General features: G+C 38.6%; 1 protein-coding gene across 2 annotated transcripts in view; it reads right to left on the bottom strand.

Annotated features, from left to right (window-relative positions):
* ramp1 (receptor activity modifying protein 1) overlaps positions 1-23,134 on the bottom strand; it is a 154,960-nt gene extending 131,826 nt beyond the window's left edge. For both annotated transcript variants that reach the window (XM_030125209.1, XM_030125210.1), the window contains exon 1: positions 22,840-23,134. In XM_030125209.1, coding sequence (XP_029981069.1) covers positions 22,840-22,897 — 58 coding nt within the window. In that variant the 5' untranslated portion in view covers positions 22,898-23,134. The remainder of the gene's footprint in view (positions 1-22,839) is intronic.
* Between the last annotated feature and the right edge of the window lie 4,302 nt (positions 23,135-27,436).

Below are 27,436 nucleotides of genomic sequence, written 5' to 3'. Positions count from 1 at the left end.
ATGTGTGGTTTTGATGAATCTGCAAACAATTAACAGTGGACACAGGATTACACCACATTACAGGTAACTCCATCAGCAGAGTCAAGCTGAAGTGGACCAGTCCAACTTTCACTTTAAACATCATGAAATGGTTTTGTCTTTGGTCTGGTCTTGGTCGGCAGACCACTGTTCATCTCTGAATCAACCATACTTTTGCCCTGTCTTGTCTCTGAGAATGAAGGGACATCACCGAACTACCTGAACATTGTCTGGTAATATTTTAAAACACCATTAATGGGATTCAATGTATAACTGCAAAATATATTGTTTGAGCATCATCATTGCAATGTATGCGTGTGCAATAGTCACATTACAGGTCCTGCAATGTAGGAGGCAAATGAACACAACATGTTCTCATCTAATTTCAAAGGTACCTGACATGCACTGTACACAATGGTCCACCACTCATAATCATTCTTGATCAGTTGGGAGTGAGTCACTGCTAACACCATTGAAAAATGAGCAACGAACAAGAGAAAATCACCGTGAATAACGACGTGGTGCCAAAAACAAAAGTAACGTCAGTTATCTGGAATTATTTTGGCAACAAGAAGGATGATACTGTTCTGTATTGATAGTGCCTTATACCTGTTGCCACAGCAAAAGGTAACACAACTAATTTGTTTGACCATTTACATCTGCACCACACAGATATTATATCCTCCTGAGTATTTTTTCATTTTTCTATATATATATATATATATATATATATATATATCTCGCAGGGTTAAAAAAAAATCACAATGCCATTTTTTTCCAATATTGTGCAGCCCTAATTCAGTGTAAGGTCTTCTTCAAATCAACCAATATCTAGACCAGTGGTTCTTAACCTGGGTTCGATCGAACCCTAGGGGTTCGGTGAGTCAGTCTCAGGGGTTCGGCGGAGGTCAAGACACACACTCGACTCATTAGTCAGGTGTGTGTGTCGGGCTAGGTCCGTGTATGTAAACAAACAGCTTCGGAGACTCTTTCTCTGATTGACATCCAATATTTGTGGTGTATTGTTGTTGCTTATAGCACTACAACACATCCGGAAGTGTTTATAATCTCTTCCACTCGTCTGACGATGAATTATTTGAGTATTTTCCACATCGTTGTTATGACTTTTGCTACTTCCTGTTAACCACGGAGGCAGCCATGTGTAGCGTTTGTTTACATTTTTCGGTCACCGCATTGGTCAGTTACAATCATGTGACAAGTGACGCACCGTCGCGGATGGAGAAATCGTATTACGCTAAAGCTGAGCTAGTGCCGTAATAAAACAACGATCACAAAAATACTGAAGGAGTATAACGAGAACTTTTTTTTTTAATACATTACATGTAATTACCTTTTTTTATGTCAAAATTGTGTGGTTCGGAAAGTTCGGAGCGAGATGAAATGAAAACCGGGCTGACCTGACGGCCTACACATACATATACACAACAGCAGAAGTCACACTGATTTGCAGTAAATATTCATTATTATTGTAGCCTGATGGAAATTAGGTGATGGGTGTGTGTGTTAAAATGGTAAAAATGATAAATAGCATAAATACAATAAGTTCATTATTGGGATACATAAGGTTAAAAATTAAAACCATTTCAGTGTGGTAGTATTAAAAAAGGTCATGTCTTTGTGAAAAGGTATGGAATTTTGTTGTGAGTTCATGTACTGTATTGGTTTTGTTCTTTGAACATAGTGATGTTAATGCACGGTTCATTTTGTGCACCAGTAAAACATATGCCTGTGTCTTGAATTTGAAAAAAAATCATATATTTTTTAATAAAGAAGGGTTCGGTGAACGCGCATATGAAACTGGTGGGGTTCAGTACCTCCAACAAGGTTAAGAACCACTGATCTAGACGAATATATCAAATAATTGGAATGTTTTGATGAAGAAGCTGTGCCTGTGTAGAACAGGAACATTTGTCTGCTAAAACCTAAACTGTGCATCTGCTACAAAACTGTCCAAAAGAAAATACACAGCAGTTTGTAATAGGGCTGCAGCTATTGAATATTTTAGTATTCAAGTATTCTACTGAAAATTCCTCTGATTAATTGAGTAATCGGATAAAACGTATTTGTATTTGGTTAAAGAGCAATTATAAATACACAAGAGGAAATAAGGTATTTCACTTAATAATGAAGGACCAATTGGTTTCCTTTTATTTATTTATTTATTTATTTATTTATTTATTTTTAAAATAATAAACAGTTTTATTTCTTGCATTCATATTGTGCATATACATCAAAATGTATTTTCTTGACTAGAAACATTTCCAGAGAGGCAATTGCAAACACAAATAAAAATAAATTAAACACAAATTAAAATAAATAAGATTTAAATACTTTCAACTTAGTATTTCTTGTAAGTTTCAAAACTACAAGGCATTAATACATTGTTTAAAAAAAAAGGCCTAAACATTGCCTTTATGTTGTGCAACTGAACTTTGGCAGCTATAAATTTCAGAATTTACAATTTAGACATAACAGGAATGTGTTGTGGCATATAAGAGGCAAGAACATTTGAACAGGAACTTGAAACGAGTCCATGAATGAAGTTACCCCCCTTTTCTGCTATATTCTGGAGAATCAAAGCAATGGCCACCCCACCTTTTCTGTCTGTCTCATAACCTATAACCACCCCCCCACACACTCGCGTGTATGCTTGCCACAATTGTAACAAACTAGCCACACATTCAACAGTAGCCACAATTAACAGAAACCTAGCCCTCCGCAGAGATAACGTTATGTTAGTAAGGTACATTAACGTTCATCTCATTGATTTGCGCTATGTTCATTTTATTTTATCTCGGGTCCTCCGCTCCATTCTGGGTGTCTTCGGAGAAGATGCTACATCGGGGATATGCTGTTGTGGTATGGAAGGGCCGTGTTACAATGCATACATGTCACGGTGGTCACCTTGCTGTTAAGTCTGAAACGCTTCCACACTTTCGACATTTTCTGTCTTTTTTATTGTTTTTTTTGTCTTTTGTTATCATTGCTGTAGTCACTCGCCTGTCTATGCTCACCTCTTCCATCTTCTCACTGCTTCAACCGAACACTTCCATGTCCTCCGTCATCTTCCTTTGCGTCAGTGACGTGTGTTGTGCCCCATTATGTTGTCCATATGAAATGCTGTGCTATGAGCTTTGCAATTAAATAACCGATTCCCCGAGGCAGAAAAAATTCCTCAATCATTTTTTGTAATCGAGGTACTCAAATAACTCAAGGAATCGTTTCACCCCTAGTTTGTAATACATGTAAAGTTTGTAATACAACAGTTACTGTGATGTTTGAAGTGATGGCAAACTTTAGTGAGTATTTAGGAAAATGTATAAATAACAGGAGCAATGACAGCCACAAACTGAACTGAAACTCTTCAGAAACTCCTGACCTTCACATAGAACTTTAATCACATTCAAGATGATTATTTCAGTGTTACCATCAGAAAATTAACCCTTTTTGGCTGTATCATAAATTACCAATCATATGTTTTCGGTTGGAATAATGCCATTTAATATCATGTATTTACAGTCTGGTGCTGGTGTGAGGCCAAAATGCATGACTTCCATTAAAAGGGAACATCTCATTTTCTACCTTTGTAATGTGTTGAAAATACAACCTAAACTACACCTGTTCACACATGGATCGATGTAACTCTAACTTTAAACCATAAATGGGTTGACAGGTCCCTACAATATTAAATACTTGGTCTGGGGGTGGAATTCTAGTTCACCTGAGGGTAAAATATGTGGTGGTTAGCATTAGTGTAAAGCCCTGGGAATTGAACTCAAGATAACAGATACTACAAGTCTACGTGACATGCAAAAAAGGCAGGACTGAGAGCTGAGAATGAACAGAACACAGATAAAAATTCATTTCACAGTGTTGATCCAAATTCATACCTTTATCAGCCCAATGGGACATTTTTATTTAATGGATATCCAAAATGAAGAAAACAGAATAATTGAACCTGATAAAATCTGTTAAGAAAAGCATATTATCAGGCTCTAAATGCAGGAGTAACAGTGCATTTAAGTTAAGCGTATACGAGTCACTCCTTTTAACACCTCATACTATGATCTAAAGAAGGGGTGTCAAACATACGACCCATGAGCCAAAACCAGCCCACCAAAGGGTCCAACCTAGTCCATGGGATGAATTTGTGAAATGCAAAAATTACACTGAAGATTTTAATCAATCATTTTAGTTCAGGGGCCACATAAAGCCATATTTTGGTCTCAAGTGGGTCAGACCATTTAAATACTATCATAATATGCTATAAATAATGACAACTCCAAATTTTTCTCTTTGTTTTAGTGTACAAAAAAAAAGTACAATAACATGCAAGAGTGATTGTCTCTATATGTCAGCCCTGCGATGAACTAGCGACATGTCCAAGGTGTACCCTGCCTTCGCCCATAAGTAGCTAGGATAGGCTCCAGTGACCCCCATGCATACCCCTAGCAAGGGCTCAGAAAATGAATGAATGAATGAATGAATGAGTGAATGTTTACATTTACAAAATATCCTTTCACAAAAAATGCAAATAACCTGAACAAATACTGTATGAACAACCTGCAATGTCTTAAGAGAAGTAAGTGCAATTTTAACATTAATAATACCTTTTACAAAATTTTTTGTGCATTTATACATCCAGTACGATCTATGAAGATGACTAGTGTGACATCACAAATCACTTTTGCATCCAAACCCCTGCTGCTAAAGTAAACACCAATGGCTGCAGCCCAGGAACTAGTCAACTTTTTCACAGTGACATCCTACTTTGCTGACTTCCCAGTCAGTTAAAAGAGTTATAAGAGTTAGTTTAATGCCAGGTGGAAGTCTGACAGGGAAAGTTCAGGCATCAACAAAAAAGAGGAGCTACAAGGTTAAAGTGAGAGTGAGTAGTGAACAGATTGCTGTGGGTTAGCAATAAAGCTAACATTACTGCACCCGGGTAACATTAGCAATTAATTAGCTATGTTAGAATAAGTGCTATATAGTTAGTTGACAACGTAACTGAGAACACACACACATCATTTTGCTTTAAAGTTACATATAGACACTAACGTAATATAAGCTAATGTTTAGCGCCAGTAACATTAGCTACTGACATTAGCTACTGATGCTTGCTGGGAGCAGGTCTTTTCGGACCCTGGATGTTTGGAGCATGAGACGGTTTGCATCCAGGCTGGATGTTTCAAACCCTGGGATAAAAATGTTTCGGACTAGACTTAGCGCACTAACATGTAAATATAAGAAATATGTAAATGTGTTTGTCATTGTCAGTCTCATGTCACTCTTTAGATCATTTGTAGATTTCAAAATAAAACTGAAGTGATTGTCTGAACCAATAATGAATTCTGACTTTTTTAACTTTAGATAATGTTAAGGTACTTGACACTTGCTAAAATTAAAGTGTTTTGTCTGAAACAATAATGACTTCAACCCGCTAGCTTACACCAAGCTGTATTGTTCATCATTTGAGATCCAACAAACCGTATCACCTTCAGTCATCTTTCCCTTCTCCTTTTCATCTGGAGGAAAGCGGTAAGAGGTAAGATTTATTGATTTATTTACATCATTTCTGTTGTTGCAACAAAGGACACAGCACTGCACCATTTTACAACATTTTGAATGTTTTGCGATTGGACACATAAATTAACATTTTAGACTATGATGACGTAGTGACTAGCCATCCTGTAAGTTGTAATGCGGATGTTTAAATGATAATTGTGGAAGCATAATACTGTTAAAATTGCACTTATGTTTCTTTAAAAGTTTCCAATTGTTAATGGTTGTTGATGTTTTTCACATTTTTTTGAAGAACTGTTTGGAAACATTTTTGTAATGTAATTTTAATTTTTCACCGTCATTATTTTACTAGCCCAGTTGAAATGATATTGGGCTGTATGTGGCCCCTGAACTAAACTGAGTTTGATATCCCTGATCTACAGTCACATTTCTGCAAAGACAAAGAGAGTACATGTTTTCTCAGGTGCTAACTGTAAAACCAGTCTGTGTGTAGAGCATGTATACAGCAGACAGGATCAGTTACTGGGTGAAGGTGAGTTTTGGTAACTTTCCTAACATTTGGCTTTGGAGTGGAGTCAGAACAGTGAACAGAACCACTGAACCCTCTGGTTTCACACTGGTTGTGTCTATGCAGAGCATTGTGGATCATTAGTGGATGTCTTCCCCCTCTGTCTCTGTCTTCAGCATCACAACACAGTGTGGAGTTACTGTAAGACTCATACAGTGTGTAATGTTCTGCAGTAGTAGGGACATAAGGGTTGTGTGTGCACACAGAGTACTATGTGTGTACATGTATGTATATGGGGGTGAATAATGGTTGAAGCAACATATTTAAACCTAGTTTCATATGAAGCCCAACACTAAATCAAACCAATATAACCACTTGTACAATAGCCTACCTTTGACACAATTCCACTAAGCACACATGAGCTTGCCTTTACATAACTCCATTCTACTTCTGTCACTAACACAGCTGTAACTGTGTCACATTCACTCATTCACATTTACACATTCACGTTCACACCCTAGTGAAACAGCCACTAGGAGACACTTCCCCATGCGGACAGTTGTCAGGGACTGAACCAGCAACCATTCCGTTTGCAGACCATCGAATCCAACTCAGAGCCATAGACGTTGACATAGACATAGACTTCAGTCCTATTAGGAGGTGATCATCAAGGTTATTATCGTTAACAAAAACGAACGAAATGACGAAAACTAAAATTGAAAAAACATTTTCGTTAACTGAAATTAATAAAAACTCTAATTAAAAGAAAAAAAACGATAACTAACTGAAACTGTATCGTGAGCTTACAAAACTAACTAAAACGTATAAAAATTATGGATACAATTCCCTTCATTTTCGTCTTTGTCAATGTCGGATTGATATGAAATTAATTTATTTCGCTCTACAACACTTCACAGTCTGTCATGTCTGGTCACTGGTGGTTTCCAGTTGTCTTCTGGTCCCCACTCTACCTGGAACATACAGACTAAAGCTGGGACACAGCAGCACAGTCCTGTCTGGGGTTTACTGTAGTGATACATGGGTCGTTTTTTTTTTTTTGGCGTACCGTGTGTGCGTGAGTGACAGAGACAGAGCAGAGCTAAAGGACAGAGTCAGACAGGACTAGCATCCAGGTTAAAACTGGAGAGTTTATCACCATGAAAAGGCCTTCCAAGGCCTTAACTGCACAGTTTAGAAGAAGAGAAAAGAGGAGGATGAAAACTAATCCAATTACAGAGGTATGGAACCTGTTAGAATGTTAAAAAAACGTTTGATGTTACTAGCTACAGCTAGCTAAACTGAACTGAAGCAAAGTTAGCTAATAATGGAACTGGAGATGATTAAGAGATGAGATATCTGCTAAGGTGTGGTTTACTGACGAGGAACTGGGTTATATATGTTTATAAGTGGTTTATATATGTTTCTATCTGCTTTAACTGCTGGTTAGCTGGTTTATATGTTTCTATCTGCTTTAACTGCTGGTTAGCTGGTTTATATATGTTTCTATCTGCTTTAACTGCTGGTTAGCTGGATATATATGTTCCTATCTGCTTTAACTGCTGGTTGGCTGGTTTACATATGTTCCTATCTGCTTTAACTGCTGGTTAGCTGGTTTATAATAGGTTCCTATCTGCTTTAACTGCTGGTTAACTGGTTTATATATGTTTCTATCTGCTTTAACTGCTGGTTAGCTGGTTTATATATGTTTCTATCTGCTTTAACTGCTGGTTAGCTGGTTTATATATGTTTCTATCTGCTTTAACTGCTGGTTAGCTGGTTTATATATGTTTCTATCTGCTTTAACTGCTGGTTAGCTGGTTTATATATATTTCTATCTGCTTTAACTGCTGGTTAGCTGGTTATATATGTTTCTATCTGCTTTAACTGATGGCTGCTTTGTGCATCTCCTCTCATGCTTTGCACATCTTCGCATTGTTTCATGTAAGTGACGTTGTGTATGGATTGCACCCCCCCTCAACCTGCTATAGGGAATTTATACATTGTACGGTACATTGTGTCTCTGCTCACTCCATGAGCCGCCCTAACCCGACCCCCAAATAAAGTGTTCAGGGTAACCCATATCCGCGCCTCACTAATTTCTTTGAATAGGATGATGAGGAAGATAAAATATATAAAATAACTAAAACTAATACTAAAACTAAACTAAACTAAAACTAAGCATTCAGAATAAAATGATAACTAATAAAAACTAACAAACTTGCTCTAAAAACTAATTAAAACTAACTGAATAAGAGAAAAAAAAGTCAAAACTAATTAAAACTAAACTATAATTAAAAATCCAAAACTATTATAACCTTGGTGATCATGAAATAAACAGTTTAACTAGAAGAACCACAGTATTCTGATAAAGACTGAATATCAAAAAGCTATGCTACATTTTTAGTTTTTGTGACACTTGTCAAGCTTCCAAACTGCCATGTTGCAGTGTTATTGTTTCAGGTTTTTCTTTGACATTAAGTTTGTCATATCTTCTCCATCACCCTCATCATGTTATTTAGTACTGATGATAAACAAGTGGGATGTAGCACAGGCATGAAGGATTCTCGAACTCAACACCACCTTCAAACTTCAGTTCAGCTGGTTTGGATAAATCCAGCTCCTACAGTGGGCTATGTCAACTGAGTATATATTGGTAGAGTATGGAAATATATGCAAATATACTGGCCACAAAAAAGTTCCCATCAGGTTTTGACTAAGCAAATAGCTCAGATCCCTCCGCTGGATAATTATTGCAGTGATTAATATGTTTTAGCTGCAACCCTTTACTGATGCTTTAACCTTTCATTAATAAAACATCAGACCAGTTTATACAGATTTCCTTTTCTTATTTGTCAGACAGATGGAAAAAGAGTTAATTATTTTACCTTGACATGTTTCGGGTACAACCTGTAGCCTTCCTCAGAAGGGCCACTTGTTGTTACTGTGACGTGTCATTGTCAGCTCTTTTATCCTGGTTTGCCAGGCAACAAGGGGAAATTATGCCCCCTACTGCCTGGCATCCCACAGAGGACAGCAGAATGCTAAAGGTTCTAGTAGACAGTATGAACTGATTTGGACAATCCATCAATTTGACAGAAGAATAAAGATTTGACTGTGTTTAAGGGATAAAGGTCATGTGGTCTGATGGATCCAGACTGATCCTGTTCCAGAGCGATTACCCATCATGCCTAGTGCCTACAGTCCAAGCCTGTGGGGTCAGTGTTCTGATCTGGGTTATCAATTCAACCAACGGTCAGTTGGTTCCACAACCTGGTCATGGAACACTGGACAAGCTCTTTACCCTCTACAGTCTCCTAGAGGGTTCATGTGAATTTGCCCATCCAAATCGCATATGTTCTACGATTCTGGAGAGGGCATTCAACCGTGTCTCTCAAGATATCCTGTGGGGAGTGCTGTGGGAGTATGGGGTCCAAGGTCTGCTGCTACGGGCCATTAGATCCTTGTATGACTGGAGCCAGAGCTTGGTCTGCATTAGTAGTAAATCAAATTCCCTTTCCTCCCTGTTGATAATCTTTATGGACATAATTTCTAGGCACAGCCAGGGGGAAGAGGGGTTCCGGTTTGGAGGCCTCAGGGTCACATCTCTGCTTTTTGCAGATCATGTGGTCTTGTTGGCTTCATCAAGCTGTGACCTTTAGCTTGCACTGGAACGTTTTGCAGCCGAATGTGAAGCATCTGGGATGAAGATGAGCATCTCCAAGTCCAAGGCCATGGTCCTCAGTCGGAAAAGGATGGAATGCCCTCTCAAGGTTGGAGAAGAGTTGCTGCCCCAAGTGGAGAAGTTAAAGTATCTTGGGGTCTTGGTCATGAGTAAGGGAAGGATGGAACGTGAGATCGATAAGCAGAGTAGGGCAGTGTCTGCAGTAATGCGAATGCTGATCAGAGATATTAATTTTATCTCATCAGAGATAAAATGAATGGTCTCCTGTCCGCCACAAATTCAAGTCCACCTTTAAATTCTTCAGACCCAGCAGGCACAGAGTCGACTGTTGAACCATTTCGTTATATGGATTGCATTTCTCCTATAGAGGTCAATCAACTAATTTTGATAGTCTTTTCATCCAAACCGTCTACATGTCTCTTAGACCTAGTTCCAAAAAAGTTCATTAAAGATGCTTTACCTTTACTTAGCAGCCACCTCCTTGATATGATTAACCTGTCGTTATCACCATGCTATGTACCACTGTCCTTCAAAGTACAAGTACAGTCTACGAGTCCTTTTCTAGAAAAGACAGCGCAGACCTCCGCCAAGGCAGATCAGTGGCCCCTCCACGCCACCCCTGACCCCCAATCACCACCGAAATTTAATCATTTGTTCCTTGTGCCAGTATCAGCATTTCCTGAAATTTTCATCCAAATCCAGGGGTCACTGATCTGCCTTGGCAGAGGTCTGCGCTCTCCGAGTGCTTCTAGTTTGTTCTGCTTCTTTAGGGACCGAGACGAAAGATAAGGCCTTGAAGCAAGGCCTTATTGTATTTCGTTTGTTTTTATATTATTATACTGTTGCGGCTTTCAACTGGATTTTGACCCCCTAAACATGCCCAAAAACTCACCAAACTTTGCACACATGTCAGGTCTGGCGAAAAATTTGATGAAATGTAAAAACTGACCCCATAGGTGCTCTCTAGCGCCACCTATGTGAAAAAAAAACCTTAACGGCCCTAGTGGCCAGTGGGAATATTGTACAGACATGAAACCAATGCCAAAATGTTTGTTGAATGATGCACTACAAATCATACACTGACAACTATGACCTATCTTAAACAGGAAGTTCGCAATATGCCTTTCAAAATAAAATTTCTAAAACTAACTCGTCTGACACTGTTTGTCATATTGACTTCTAAATAGCACCAAATGATAGAGTGAACCCTCCTCAAAAAAGTGATCTCGCACTTTTTCCATAACTGTCTTAGTTTTTTTTTAGAAGCCCGCAAAGTTGCAATGTTTGGAACTCATTTTTCACTTTGGAGTTTTTCCTCACATGTGACATATCTATCCATTCATGGGACTCACCACAACTCTCACATGCAAAAATTTTTGAGATACGATGTACGGTTATTGATTTATAACAATTTGTTTATTTTTATACTTTTTCCACTTTAGACTGTCATTTGACCCCCTTAACATGCTCCAAAACTCACCAAATTTGCCATGTATGTCATGGTTGGTGAACACTTTCATTCAATATCAAAATTAACCCCTTGGGTGCCAAAATGGACTCTGTAACGCCACCTATGTACTAAAAAACACGCAAAAACTGCCCTAGTGGCCAGTAGGAATGTCACAGACACATGAAACAAATGCCAAAATGTTGGTCTGATTGAGCCCGACAAATCATACACTGACACTCATGAGCTAACTCCAACAGGAAGTTGACAATCTGCCTTTCAAAGTTATTCTACGTTTCTGCAATTACTGCTTATTCATTTCAAATGTTTTTCACAAAAGTTCCTTATTAAATTCCCACAAGTCTGCAGAATCCAAAACTGAAAGAATTTTTGAGATACGATCTACGGTTATGGAATAATCACAATTTTTTTGAACAGTACTTGTTTTTTACTGATCATATTGAATAAAACCCCTATGAAACTCTTGCTGGTGCAAGTTTACAAGTGTCTGTGTATGGAGTAGTGGTTAGAGCTGCTGCCTATTGAACAGGAGGACCCTGGTTCAAATTCCAGGCAATCCAAGAAATGTATTACACCCCCACCCCGTTCATTTTAAAACAGGTTTTTCTGCATTGTATTGTGGATATTTGACATTTTGCATACATTACAGAGTACAAGGAGTACTTTGTTTTAAATAAAAGCCTTATCTAAAATAATGCATAATGACTATTAAATAACTTCTTCATTTTTATGCCAAACGCTCAAGTGTTTCAACAGTTTTAATTCATTAAAAATTCTTCTCTCAAAGACACACACACACACACACACACACAATAGTTTTTTTTTTTCAAAATAAAAGCCTGAAATGTGGTAAATCATGACTTTTATGTTCAACATATTTGTATAATTTCAATTCATTCAGAGTGATTCTGTCTCTCTTTCATACACACACAGACATACACACAGTAGGGTTTTTCCAAAATAAAAGCCTCATTAAAAAGTGATGGTGCTTTCAGCAGAGGGTCGCTGGTGTTCTGTAGGGATGTAAGGATGATGGACACAAAACAGTGGGAGCTCGAATCGGGATGGAGAGGTGTGAGTGGAGCTGAGGTGTCGACAGTCACGGGAGGCGGAACGTCCGGTGCGAGGTCCCACCCAATGCTGCTTGCAGCTTTAATTATGTTTTTACTTTTCATCTTTATTGAAAGCTACCTCAAAAACCAAGTGCAGTTTAGTTTTTATGTTGCAAGAGTGCACTTAATCAGAGTGTTGTCAAGGTTCTTTGGTCTAAATTGTCTGATTTTTTTTTTTTCTTTTAGGGCTGTTTTACATAGGGAAATTGTTTGGTTGCACTGTTCAAAAACTTGCAAATTAGTCTCCAAGATCAATGTAGTGAATCGTGATAAAATCGAGATCATCATTTTATTGTTTTAAATTGTGATATGATATTTTTTTTCCCATATCGCCCACCTCTATGTTACCCTGAAGCCCAAAACCACCATGAGGAATCTAGGTGTTATTTTCGATCAGGATTTCTCATTAACTCACACAAACTGATTTCTAGAACTGCCTTTTTTCATCTAAGTAATACTGCTGGAATCAGGCAAATTTTAACACAGAATGATGCAGAAAAATTAATCCATTCTTAATTACATCCAGACTACATTATTGTAACTCGCTTTTCTCAGGTTGTCCGAAAAAGTCTGTAAAGACCCTTCAGCTAATCCAGAATGCTGCTGCCCATGTACTGACTAAAACCAGTATCAGAGACCATATTTCTCCTGTGTTGGTTTCTCTGCCCTGGCTCCCTGTAAAAGCTAGGATAGAATTTAAAGTGCTCCTCCTCACTTACAAAGCCCTTCATGGCCAGGCACCTACTTATCTGAAAGAGCTTTTAAAGAGCGTTTAAATTCTAATTATCATGAAAACCGTGTTTGATTACCGCACTTTGAAAACTCACAGTGATACTGCTCATTTCCTGGAGGCAGCAGCACTCCAGGCCCGAATGCACAGTTTGCAATGTTTAGCCTCTGAAAACATGGCTGAAGGCACCAGCATGGACAGCGCTCTGGAAATTTGAGGATAGCGGGCTCCCACACAGATCTAGTCCAAGCGCACAGAGAGAGAGAGAGAAAGAGATATGAATGGGATGGAGGTACACATGGACGGTCTGAGTGCATAGAGAGAAAGGGAGAGAAAGATGAATGGGATGGACCTGGTCCGAGCGCACGGACCTGGTCCAGATCTCACACTCATGTTAACCCCTCCCCACTGCTTCAGATCCTGACCCAGCAGAATACAGATACTCAGGACAAACTCATGCAAGTTAAAACGGGGCCCAAACGAGTGAGCTTCAACTTTACAAATGCAATTGATATGTGGAAAAAGCTAAAGGAGGGGAGGCTTTATGAACTGAAAGAAATTCGACTGAAATCCAGTGACCGACTTCCAGAGTAACTGGACCATATGCCACTGTTGTGATTTGTCTGTCACTCACCAGGAGTGCCATCACTGACCAGTCTGGATCATAACACCATAACATGTTTCAGAATATTTACGTTTCTTCATTAAACAGTAGAGGAAAATATGATTGTGTTTAACTTTCTGCTTGTGTGTGTACATTAGTGTATATGTGTGACATTGTAAATGATTTAATATGGAAAATGGTCAAACAAGCTCCGCTATGACCTGTCCAACTAGAGCTCAACCGATATGGGATTTTTGGGGCCGAAGCCAATAACGATATTTAGGGCTAAAAAAAGCCAATATCCGATATATCGGCCAGTATCCGATATTGGCTGATAACCGATATATTGGCCGATATATGAAATAAGAACACTGATCTACACAGGATATAATAATCTTATATTAGATAATTGTGGACAGGTGGATAAACAGTTGCATAAATCTTTGTTTATCTCATAAATATAATTTACACAACTTTCAAATGCAAACTATGCAATCACAAAAGTAACTAGAACTGCGAGCAGTTATGAACGGGGGCCAAGCCTCCCCGCCCACTCGGACCCCAGGCCCCACAGAGCCCACGGAAGTCGGCCCCGAAGGACGTGGGTCTGGGGCTGAGCTGGTGGAGGCTGGGCCCCGTTCATAAGGGTTTACAGTTGTAGTTAGTATTCCACCGTCTGAGCCGCTGTATTCACTGGAATGGGACAAATGGACCAGTAGAGTGGAAGGAGGAATGTGTGGGACTGGGATTAGTTGGAATAAATTATGTCCACGTTAACCAGTCATGACTAAACTTTACAGCTGGTCTCAGGAGTGACCCCCCATTATGTTCACCAAATTTCGTGTGAATCGGACCAACTTTTTTGTGACTTGATATTTCTCTGTTTATAGCGCCCCCTATTGTCTGATTTGTACCAAATTTGGCACAGAGCATCTGGCTGACGTCTAAAATAAGTATATTAAGTTTGATGTTGATAGCATATACTTTATCAAAGATATGCAACAATATGTGTTTTTTAGCTAGCAAAAAAATTTGTTCATTTATAACTAGCACATTTTTTACAGCAGCAAACTGATTGTGATAACTTTAGATCAGAAGCCTCTGTAGATTGTCTGTGCAAAGTTTGAAGCCAATGGGGCTTAAACCCTAGTAGGAGTTAGAAAAAGTATGTTTTCAATATGTAGCGACTTAGAAAGAAAAATAAGCAGTGGAAGTGGGCGTGGCCTATGTCAAAAGACTCAACTCTATCCAAGGAATACAATGATGTAAAGTTTATGAATGTGTCATTCAAAATTTGGAAGTTAGAGGCAAAAACGCACATTTGTCCGTTATAGTGCCACCTAGTGGAGCACATCCACAGTTTTTGCTCTGGTAGATCTGTGTCCTATTCTATAGGGTCCATAGAAATTTCACAGCCCTCAGCAGAACAGTTCAGCTGTAGGAAATGTTTGTTGTTTAACTTGTAATAAGCCATGCCCACATTGTTCAGCCACACCCACCTTCAAGATATGGCCTCAGGACGGGCCCTCCATCATACCCACCAAATTTTGTAGAAATTGGTGCAGCCGTTTCAGAGATATAAATTTTCCATATTTGCAGCGCCCCCTAGTGGCCAAAATTCACGAAATTAGGCTCATACCCTCATAGTCACAATACAAAAAAAGATCTGAGATCTGGTGTTGATAGCATATACTTTGACCGAGATACGTGACATTTAACTTTTTTTAGGTAGCTAGAGAAATTTGTTCGTTTATAATTTGCACATTTTTCGACTGAACAAAATTCTTGTAATAACTTTGCATCAGGTCCATGAGAAGAGTGTATGTGCCAAAATTCACGCAGATCAGACAAACTCCCAAGTCAGAGTTCGAAAAAGTAGATTTTTCAGGTTTCGCGATTTTGCACGGAAAAAAGTCATGGCGGAAATGGTCGTGGCCTATCTCATGTGATTCAGTTTTCTTCAGGGAATCCAAGGATATGAGGTTTTTGAATGTGCGACATACGGTGTGGGAGTTATAGACCAAAACGCATTGTCCTTGATTATAGCGCCCCCTACTTGTGAATATTTGCGCATTTTTGCGTCTGAGGTCCCTGCAGGGGTCTGGACCAACCTTCAAATTGGAGCACCATACCATGTACGGTTTAGGCTGCAGTAACAGTTTTATCAACAGAAAAATAAAAATATTGATGAATAAAAATCCTTACAAAAACAATAGGGTTCCACATACGCGTCCCCCAGTCCCCGCGGGCTTGGCCCCCTAATTAGAGCAAAAAATGTTACCACACAATTATGTTTTCCCTCACAAATTTTGATGTGTCTGCCTCACGGCACTACAACTTCTTATGTGGACTAAGGACTAAACTGAGCATGTGCAGAGTGAATTAGGTGAGTCCTAAGTTGTTCCTGATTGGAGCAATTGCAAGAGTTACAACTGACCTGTGTTACAACTGTCCCCGGTCTCCCCTACACTATTAACACCCAGGCCTGCTGGCAGAATGAAACTGTGAGGTAGACAGGAAGTGCACGGACATGGGTGTGTGAGGGGGAGTGAATACTTCATAAGACCGGGGGGTAGGGTGATTAGCGGTCCATCCTTGTCAGAGCGCGCGAGCGGGGGGGTGATTGTGTGTGTGTGGGGGGGTGATAGCGTCATTGTCCCAGCAGGAGTTAAAGTGAAACTAACTCGAACTCGCTTTAAAGTTCCTCTTATTCTCCGGGCAGCACACACACACACACAGGAGCAGCGAGTGACAGAATCTCTGCGCATCAAAACAAAAAAGTTAATATATCGGTTACATCGGCTACATATTGGCCGATGTTGATTAATTGGTGATATGCTATAATCGGCCCGATTAATCAGCCGGCGGGCTCTATGTCCAACTACTTATTTTCCTCATTCAAAAAAATACTCAGGAATCGATAAGAGAATTGATAAGGAATTGGATTTGTAAGCAGAATCGACAATTGCATTGATATTGATAAAATCCTACCAATTCCCACCCCACGTGCAGTTCCCTCTTATGGCCATAAGGTGCCATCTTTAATGCACATTTGTATGTTTGATCTTTACATGTTAATATTTTAATGTTTTTGCAAACAGAAAGTACATTCTGCATGTTATTTTATTTGTTTGTTTTTTTCTTTTCAAAATACAGTTTGGTTAAATCATTTCAGTGAGTGTATAAGTACTTTTTGAACTTTTTGAGCACATTTCAACAATACCGCGATAATAATAATACCAGTGATCATTTTGGTCATATGATAATGATAATATGAAAGTGTCATTTTCTGCCAGGCAAAGGCAAAAAAGCTTTCTCTCTTTGAATGTGGTCGAATTTTTGAGCTGCATATGCAAGGCCTCTAGCAATGCGTCATTGTTGCTGAGGTTGGACGCAGTAAGACAGTCAGTTTGAATTTCTTAAAAGATCCTGAGGGTTATGGAACAAAAAAGTCAAGTAGTAGACCCAAAAAAATGTCACCGGCTCTGAGCCGGAGGATCCGATTGCCTTTTCCATCAAAACATGGGACGATCCTCAAGCCAAATTAAGTCCATTACTGGTGCCGTCAGCAGCCCAATAACCATCACACGGCATCTGCCAGAGAAGGGCTTTAAGAACAAAAAACATCCTCAAAGGCCTTGTCTCCTTTAACGCCACAAAATTGCCTGTTTGAACTTTGCAAGAGAGCACCAAACATGGGACACTGAAAGATGGAAGAAAGTTTTATTCTCTGATGAGAAAAAATTTAACCTTGACGGTCCTGATGGTTTCCAGTGCTATTGGCATGACAAGGAGATCCCACTTAAAATGTTTTCTATGTGGCACAGTGGAGGGGGCGCCACCATGATCTGGGGTGCTTTTTCCTTCAGTGGCACAATGGAGCTTCAGGTTCTGCAAGGGCATCAAATGGCGGCTGGCTATGTGGAGATGTTGCAGGAGGCATCCCTCATGACTCGGGGCCCTGGTCTGTGCGGTAATGACTGGGTTTAAAAACAGGACAACACTGCAGTTCACAATGCCGCGTGACAAAGGACTTCATCCAGAGAAATGACGTCACTCTTTTGGACCATCCTGTGTGTTCCCCTGATCTAAATCCAAATGAGAACATTTGGGGTTGGATAGCAAGGGAAGTTTACAAAAATGGACATCAGTACTGGACAGTGGATTTGAAATGACTCTTATAGCGTCCAACCATAGCAGTGATGGTGCGTTGCAAGAGGCCTTGCCTACACAGCTCAACAATCCTACCATGTTCAAAGAGAGAAAGTTCTTTTGCCATTGCCATCAAGAGGACATGACAGTGTGAATACCTGACAGAATCCACATTTTTACACAGATTTTGGCCTTTAAAGGCTGTGGTCTTAAACTTTTGATCGGCTGATAAACAACCTATTTCAGTTTAATTGTTGTTTTTAATAAATTGCTTACTCTTTTTTTTTTTTTTTTTGTCTCACTCCCATTTCTTCTTTTTGCATTTTGAAGCTCTACTTAGAACCATCTAAAGATCCAACAGTGCAAAATGTAAATTCTTGCAATTTTTCAACTGGCCTTAAAATTTTGATCAGGTGTGTAGCACTAGTTGTTCTAGTTTTTAACAGTTCTAGTTCAGTTTGCTGTGCATCCATGTGTCTCCCCCTACCCCCTCAGTCTCTCTCTGCCTCTCTCTCTTCCGCTAACCCTTTCTCTCCAACTTCAACTGGTCAAGACAGATGACTATCCTCCAGGAGTCCGGGTCTGCTCAAGGTTTCTGCCTGTTAAAAGGAAGTTTTTCCTCACCACTGTCACCAAATGTTTGCTCCTGGAGGATTCTGTTGGGTGTCTGTTAATTGGCTTAAGAGTTTGGTTTCGACCAGCTCTATATGCAAAGTGTCATGAGATAACTTTTGTAATGATTTGGCACTATATAAATAAAAGATGGATGGATGGATGGATGGATGGATGGATGGATGGATGGATGGATGGATGGATGGATGGATGGATGGATGGATAGATAGATAGATAGATAGATAGATAGATAGATAGATAGATAGATAGATAGATAGATAGATAGATAGATAGATAGATAGATAGACTTCCACTTCTGAGCTCAACATGTCATTGTTTTAAATTGAACAACTTCTGAAAGTGTCCTCATTAAACATTCATCCATTTTTCTGGCTTCCTTTCTTCTGCTGCTAACATTATTTCATACAGCTCTTTCAGTCAGACTACAACTACCTGACCTACATCTGAACTGATGATGAATAAATTAACTTTAAATCCCTTACTAATGAGCATATATGACTGCATTAACTCAGCAGTTTCTGCAGTGATAGATGTGGCCCATGGCTGTTTTTCAAATAAAGCCTGATAATATGCAAAGCCACATACTCGAATGAAACATTTTTTACAGGGGAATTTATTGTAGTAAGAGCAAATTTATAGAGGGCATCAAACTAAACAGACTCTTACATAAACATCCCAGAACTGCATGAACACAAAGAAATCTTAGAAACTGACCCTGTAACCTGTTCTGTTATTGAATGATGCAGGATTATGAGATGAGGAAAAGCCTAAATTTGAAGGAAAAAAAAATTGAAAGACTAAATATAAGTTCTTCTAAACTTCTGTGTCAACAGAGTAGAGCAGTCTAATCTGATCAGTGATGGGTAATTACAGCGGTCACTCATGTATTCAATCTCCCACCTGTCCAAAGGCACCTGTGGCAAAATCAGGGTATTGGAGTAGAACTTCTACAGGCTGAAAACACAAACAAGGAGGAGTCTCGAGTGTTTTCAGACAACGGAAATTACAATACATTCAAAGGTAATTAGAGAATTTTTGCCCAGTGAAGCTAAAAACCGGTTTAATCTTAAAACCACAAAGGCTTTCACTGCAATCTTCACATTAGGGACTTTGTGGACTGATGTGAGTGCAACCACCTGTGCTTAAACACCAGCAAGACAAAGGAAATGGTGATCAAACTTATAGAGAAGACCACTACCCCCCACACCGGTGAATATCCAGGGTCTAGACAATGAGCTGGTGGACAGTTTTAGGGTACCTGGGTGTTCACCTTAATAAACAGGACTGGTCACACAACACATATGCCTTGTACAAAAAAAAAAAAAACAAGTTGTCTTCACCTTTTGTGGAGACTGAGGTCTTTTGGAGTACACAGGCCTCTGCTATGGACTTTTTATGACTCTGCAGTAGCCTCTGCTATCCTCTACCCTGTGGTTTAGTGGGGAGCAGGCAGTACTGAACGGGACAGGAAGAGACTGAACAAGCTGGTCAGGAGGGCCAGCTCTGTCCTGGGCTGCCCACTGGACACTGTGGAGCAGGTGGGTGAGAGAAGGATGTTAGCCAAGCTGACATCCATCATGGACAACACCTTTCAACGACTACATCAGACCATGGAGGCTCTGAGCAGCTCCTTCAGTGGTAGACTGTTAACACCCACAGTGTAGGAAAGAGTGCTATTGCAGGTCATTCACCTCCACCGCTGTCAGACTGTACAACACAACAGTGCAACCTCATTCTGTATGTCGTCTCTGTACTGTCTGACATCTGACAAGTATATCACCCTGTTCTGCAGTTTAACTTTACAGTTTACAACATATGTACATATCCTTGATACATTTTAGCTTACATTTTTTTCTTTAATGATAAAAAGTAATATTAGTAGTAGTATTTGTGAATTATTTTATATATTCCTAATAGCATTTTAGAGCAAGCCTAAAAGTCACACATTAATATTGGAATAATAAACATTAAAAGGCTGAAGATCAGATTAACACTAGTTGTGTTATGACAACAGGACAATATGCAAAACCCTATGGAACTATGAGAAATGTTCCCACTGTTACATTTCCCCCAAAAAACAGAAACTGAACAACTCATGGATTTGGGGTCACAAACTGGGAACACAACAAACTGCACAAAAAAGATGAAAAGGGGTAAAACCAAAAAAAGGTCCTTTTAGGCGTTCCAAAAGGTGACTGAAAATTAAATTTGCCATTGCCCACTGAGTCTATCGTGGAGATAGATAAAATGAAAAAGTGGGCCTTAAACAGTATTTAAAATGGGAGTCACTGTTCAAGATGGGGGGAGGACAATAGGGTGGAAAAGTGGAAACTGAAAGTACTCAGTACCACTATGTATGTTTGGGGAAATGGCAGAAAGCTAAACAGGGACATGGATTCTTGGACAGCACACAGCCAGAGCAGATCAACCTCCTTAATGCTAACCTAATGCTGACCAATCACAACCAGGTAATGAGAAACATGGCAGTTGGCATGGCAGTTGAACCCAATAACCACTAATGACCTGTGGACCAGCTCTAACCAGGAAAGAAAAAAAAACACCTGTGGAGGACCCGTGAGTCTGTTTACATCCAACACTAATACTCTGATCATTATCTGATTTCTGGAGTTAACAGATTACTAGTGATCATGTAAACAGTATGATTTGATCTGTTTTATCAAATAAAAATAATCAGATTAACACACCTGGATTTGTCCCTAGTACTCCTGTCTTCATACATGTATAAATGTCAATTTAATTTATTTAGTTCTTTTACATCTGCGCTTATGGAAAAACAATCAAATCATAGAAAACAGAAGTGACAATAACGGGAAGTTTGACTCTACTGTCACTACGTACATACAAACTCTGAAAGAAAAACCCAATTATGGACTGAAAAGTTTAAACCAGGGTTTACCGATTATCATATTTCTGAAGTGCATGTAAACGCATCAGATCTGATTATTTCAATACTTGATTATTAACAGTTATTGGATTTTTATGGTCATGTAAACAGACTCAGTGCCTGTAACGGTAAACATGTAGTGGGTTTTGGTTTTTTAGTAATATCCTCTTAATAGGAGATGGAAACACCTTTTCCAAGTGAGTCCTGATGCAGTACAGCACTTACACAACAGGTAAATGTCCAGAGATGAAATTCATCCTTGGTCTAATGTAAAAAAAAACAAAACAAAAAAAACCATTTAACACTACTTATACTATTTTTTAAAATCTTGTAAAACAGATGATAGCGACACCTCTGACAACACTGCAGCATTGTTTATTCACCTCAAAACAATATGTGTATGTGAATGTGTCATTTCCTGGAACATCAGCCAGTGTCTGAATGTTTGAGCCAGTGCAACTGTGTGTCCTAAAAGTTAGACTAAATAGGTGATAATCAGAACACAGATACATTCACTGAACCAGACCAACTGTCAATTTATCCTAAACAAAGTTTCTGTTATTTTACATTCATGTCAAAAGCTAAATCTGGTGCAGAGATTATTCTGTTTTATATCCAGTTTGAGTCTGTCAAAATGTTAAAATTGTTTTTCTAAGAATTACAGAATACGGTAAATGCTGTGATAATGATAATGTAAGCTTGGTCCAGTCATCAGAATGGATGTGCAAGTCAACAGTATTATGATTTATCTTTATCTTTAAATTTTCACAGTTCATACTATGTACAAACTGCTTCTTCTTCTGCCATTTGGATTCCAAGAGGATTTGTTGCAACAAAGTGCTTTCTTGTAACTAAATGAAAACTTCTACCGTGGAACTGTAAATTAAGTGTAGGTCTACTATCTATCTATCTGTCTATATATATATATATATATATATATATATATATGTATATATATATATATATATATATATATATACACAGCTTTTATTGCTGTGTTAAATAAAAGGTAATGTGTGTCTTGATCCTCTTTGTATCTCCATGTACTTGTAGCTTCCATCTGTGCAGAGATCATAGTGACTCCTGGGTTCAGATATAAATACCGCATGTAAAAAAAAAAAAAAATTACATAAATAAATAAATATAGTAATCTCAAGTATTAAAAATGCTTTGATTAACCCCCCAAAATACATCCAATGACTTTTAAGTGCACTTATTTAATCATGTGGAGGTATGTGAGGGTCTAAGTGTTCCGTTTCCATTCACCTCTGCAGAAGTGACACATTCACTGGACTAAATATTTCGTATTTTCTCTGTAGATGCAGTTAAACTTCTCACATGCACCTTTTTACGCTTCCATAAACGCATCCTAACGCACCAACCGACTAATGCTGATTTCTTCCATTATTTGACGACATGCCCTGTCCTCTCCGGCTTTTTCCATCTTCATTCCACACATGAAGTACAAACCAACTGGACTCACCTAGAACCAGGCACAGAAGCGCGTTCCTCCGCGGATCCGCGCCGCTCCGCAGCTCCATCCAGCCCGTTCACGCAGTAAGTTTACACGGAGAATCCGAGGACGGGTGTCTGAGGAACGGAGAACATATTGGATGACGGAGGAAACAGTCCTTTCAGGGTGTGTGTCCTCCCTGTCATGGAAGAGAAAGCTTCGTCTCTACAACACCATGCGCAAAACTACCCTGGGGAGGGGGGGCACCGCGTCTGAGTCCCAACTCCCTCGGGTCTCCCCGTCACCGCTGCTCCGCCATCCACACGTCAGACACGACATACGGGCTTCCCACAGCATGAGCAGAGTTTCCTTTTCGGGGGGCGGGGCGGGGGGCGCGCATCATTAACCTCCGTGTGGTACTTTTCCATCGACTCGGATTCAGTCGCAAACAAAAGAACTTAAGAGCCAAGCTTGTATTTTCCATGTACACACCAAAATTTCAAGACCAGTTGAAATATTGCAAGAATTTACATTTTTGCACTTCTTAAGAAGGTTCTAAGTAGAGTTTCAAAATGCAAAAATAACAAATGAAAGTGAGACAAAAAATTGAGTAAGCATTGAAAACAACAAACTGAAATAGGCTGTTCATTAGCCGATCAAAAGTTTAAGACCACAGCATTTAAAAGCCTAAATAGTATTCACACTGTCATGACCTGACGGCAAAGGGGTCAGGTCAAGTAGTTATGGAGCTACAGTTTTGCTGTTCAATGGGCTGTAACTCCTAAACTAAAAAACCTACAACATTCTATCTGTCTGTAGGAAATAGTAAGTGCATAACATGCTGTCCTTGCTCAAATATTATTACAAATTGGCATGGATTTGCTACATACTTATCTATCATACTAAAAGTTTTTGAGCAAAAATTTGTGCACTTGTGAACTTATGGGGAAGAGTATCAGTTGTTATGGGGCTACAAGTCCACTAAGGTTATGGAGCTACAGACTACAGTGTCAATATGGCACGAAGACTTTTATTGTTTAAAAAAAAAAAAAAAAGTAAGTCACAAATGTTCCATAACTTATTTACAGTACACTGAATGCAAACTTTATAACAATAAATATGTTAAATTCTCATAAAATAATATATAAAAATAATGTATAGCTATTTAAATAACATTGGTAAATTGTTATATTTTGGATTATCTTTCAAAGAATGTCAATACTCTGCATTTCACCAATGCATGATCTGAACTTAATTACCACACTTAGTCACCACATGTACTATATTTTACCAATTCCGGCTTAAAAGTCTCTGAATCTGTGGAGCACTGACTTAAAATCTGTCCTTGTCAACTTCAGCAAGTTTGTCCTGGTTGAGGAGTAGGGTGCTGGTGGAGAAGCTTCCACTAAAAGAAAATATAGCTCCAAAGGTGCCTAGTGGCCAACACCATATCTTACAGCCTCCCAGCTTGCTTTAAGGTAGCAGATCAAAGCCTATTGTAAAAGCTTTCAACCGTTAAAATGGACACTAAGTACTGCTAATTTTTTGTGTGTCTGTAAATGATTAGTATGCAATTAGTATGCAATTCAATGGTAAACCTGCAATGAAAAATGCAAATCTTATAAGTAATGTAGGGTATATGAAATGCTTTTAGTGTTTTGGCTCCACTACTGCTTATGGAGCTACAGAAATGGACATCAAATATACAGATTTTTTGTTTTTTTCCAAGTCTTGCAAAAAGTGATTAAGGTGTCTAAAAGTATGTTCAAATGTCTTTACTTTCTGGAAGTTTCATTTTATAAAATATTAAAATTGAATAATAAAAATATTTTAAAAACATGTTTTGTTTTGGGTTTTTTTTTTGTGCTTATTTTTGCTTATTTTACAGCCATAAAATTGGAACCATGCAATGATAAATCTTGAAAATTTGCCATTTCTACAAACAATATATGAAAATCTGTTTAGGACAGTAATAATACGAATGAATAAAAGTAACAAATACAATAAAAACATGTTACTTTTAATTTTTTGACAAAGTAATAGTATAAAAATGTAGTAAAACGTCAGTTCTGAGAGGTGTCAATAAATTTCAAACTTTTGTTCTATCAGTTGTAACTTTTTTTCTACTGAATCAATTGAAAATTGGAAAACAGCTTTAAAAAATAGAGACTGTAAGCTAAAAAATAAGTCCATGCAGTATATCCTAAGAATAACTTTGATTTTTATCATACATGTTCACTTTCCCTTGACCTGATCCAAAGGCAAAAAAGCTTTCTCTCTTTGAACGTGGTCAGATTGTTGAGCTGCATAAGCAAGGCCTCTCGTAACACGTCATCGCTGTTGAGGTACCTGACAGAAAATGACATTGAATCCACATTTTTGCACAGATTTTGGTATTTAAAGGGTGTAGTCTTAAACTTTCGATCAGCTGATGAACAGCCTATTTCAGTTTAATTGTTTTCAATAAATTGCTTACTCAATTTTTTTTTTTTTTTTGCCTATAACAAACAAAAACCATATAAAAAAATATGAGAATGAAAGTATGTGAAGGTCAGAAACAAGAACAAGAGGTTCAGTTCACTTTACAAACAGCTGATGTAAATGTCCTCCAGTGGCTGAGTGATCAACTGATGCTTTTAAACTTTGTTATGCTTGAGGTCATACATGAGTTGTACTTTCACAGTGTTTTTTTCTTTATACAAGTCTGTGTTTCAGCGGTGTGAACTATCACCAGTCTGGAAACAGAGCATAAATCTATTCATTTCAGCACCTGAATGTGGCTGAGCAGAGCAACTCAAGTCTGGAAGCCTTTTACATTTTGAAAGTCTTTGTATAGAGGGCATGCACATGACATCACCGCTAGCGGAAGACACTGAGTGGCAGAAAGAGGGAGATGAGTGGCAGCATTGGCTTCAATACCGTCTAAACTTAAGAACAATATTTAATGAAAAATGGGGAAGAGCTGTTGTGCGATTGATTGTATGAACAGGTTTGAAAAGCAGTCGGAGCTATTGTTTTACAGGCACCAAAAGACAAAGAAAAGAGAAGTAGATGAATCCACAAACCCAGGCAGCCAAACCTAGATTTGTCGATCCCATTTCATGTCAGGTAACATTAATTTATGCTGAATTGTTGGGTAAAATCATACCTTATTAAATGTATTGTTTTGGCTAACGTTACTTAGTAAAGCTCTTGGTTTCGTGATCACATCTTTCATGGTTTTTGTCTTCATTTTGTGATTATGAACCTTATGCTCTACATGATTGTAAACTAACTTAAACTAAGGCTAACCTAGTTTTTCAAATACAGATGTACTCAAGCATAAAGCTACGACGGCGTATTAGGGCCACATAAGAAAATAAAAACACTTGTCACTATGAGTATAAAGTCATAAAAGGCATAAAATATGGCTATAAAACCTGTAATTTTATGATAATAAATTCCAATACAAAAAGAATCACAGTGTTATGAGAATAAAGTCGTAGTTATAAAAAAAACCCTCATAATTTATCAAAAATGTCATTCGTTTATGAGATTAAAGTCGTCATATTCCGACAATAAAGCCATAATATTATGAGAATAATGTCATAATTTAAAAACAGATGGGAAAAATATCCTAATTTACAAGAATAAAGTCGTACCCTTCTCATACAAAGTAGTTGTAGCTATGTCGTATAAAGTACTTGATATTAACTAGATGCAAATATCCTCAGTACCAGTAGATCATGCATATATTCGCTGGGGTCAGTACATGGCCTACTGTAAATGGACTTTGGATCAGTTGGTTCTCTGCCTAGTTTTAGCCCCTTGTTGTCAGTAATGATGAAACCATGTATATTTGTTTCAGGTAAAAATAGCGATGATCCCCTACACCCTTGATGTTAGGATACGCGATTTCGGGCCACATGTCAATGTTCATGGACCACTTGTTCTTTGGTAGTTCGTATGGATCCATGTCGAGTCCAATTGTCCTTAATTTAATTTCATATTTCCCATTTTTCCCGGTCTCGCTGTGTTTACTGCTATACTCCGTCACGTTGAGCATGGTTGGTTTTTGCCACTCAGTCTGACATAGAGTGGCGTGGCCCGGGGGGAAAGTGACATGTGTGCATACCCTCTATTAGACTTCAAATTGAGAATGGTCTTTTTATGTCACACTTTATCCGTGTGAAAAACCACCAGTACCAGCCCTCAGTGGTCAGATTGTTCTCGTGGACATATTACATTATAGTATTAAAAGCCTTTTACCTCAGGTTGTTCAGGTTGACTCGCACACCTTCAATCCCAGTGTCCTCAAACGTCCTTATTGTGGTGGTTTAGTGAAATTACCATTACTGGTTCGATAAAAGCACCATTTTTGACACAATGTTTCCTCTGGGTCTGTGAAAGAATATTAACCTAGGAACCCCTGGAAATGTTTGTGAAACTACTAACTTCCCACATATTCAACACCAATGATATAGGTGAAAGCAAGGTTGTTATTTTGTGAACAACCGAAGATATATATAATTAACTGTGTTCTCACCCATCTGGGCCTCCTTCAGGCCTTGGAGCGTGAGAGTTCTGTGCAGGACTGTTCTCTTTTGGACAAAGATCTAAGACGTGTTCTTGGTATCTGCTGGAGCCA

This window comes from Sphaeramia orbicularis, chromosome 21 (assembly GCF_902148855.1).
Source record: "Sphaeramia orbicularis chromosome 21, fSphaOr1.1, whole genome shotgun sequence".
Classification (NCBI taxonomy): Eukaryota; Metazoa; Chordata; class Actinopteri; order Kurtiformes; family Apogonidae; genus Sphaeramia; species Sphaeramia orbicularis.
The sequence above is the reverse complement of the archived record's forward strand: the minus strand, read 5'-3'. Positions and strand labels throughout refer to the sequence as shown.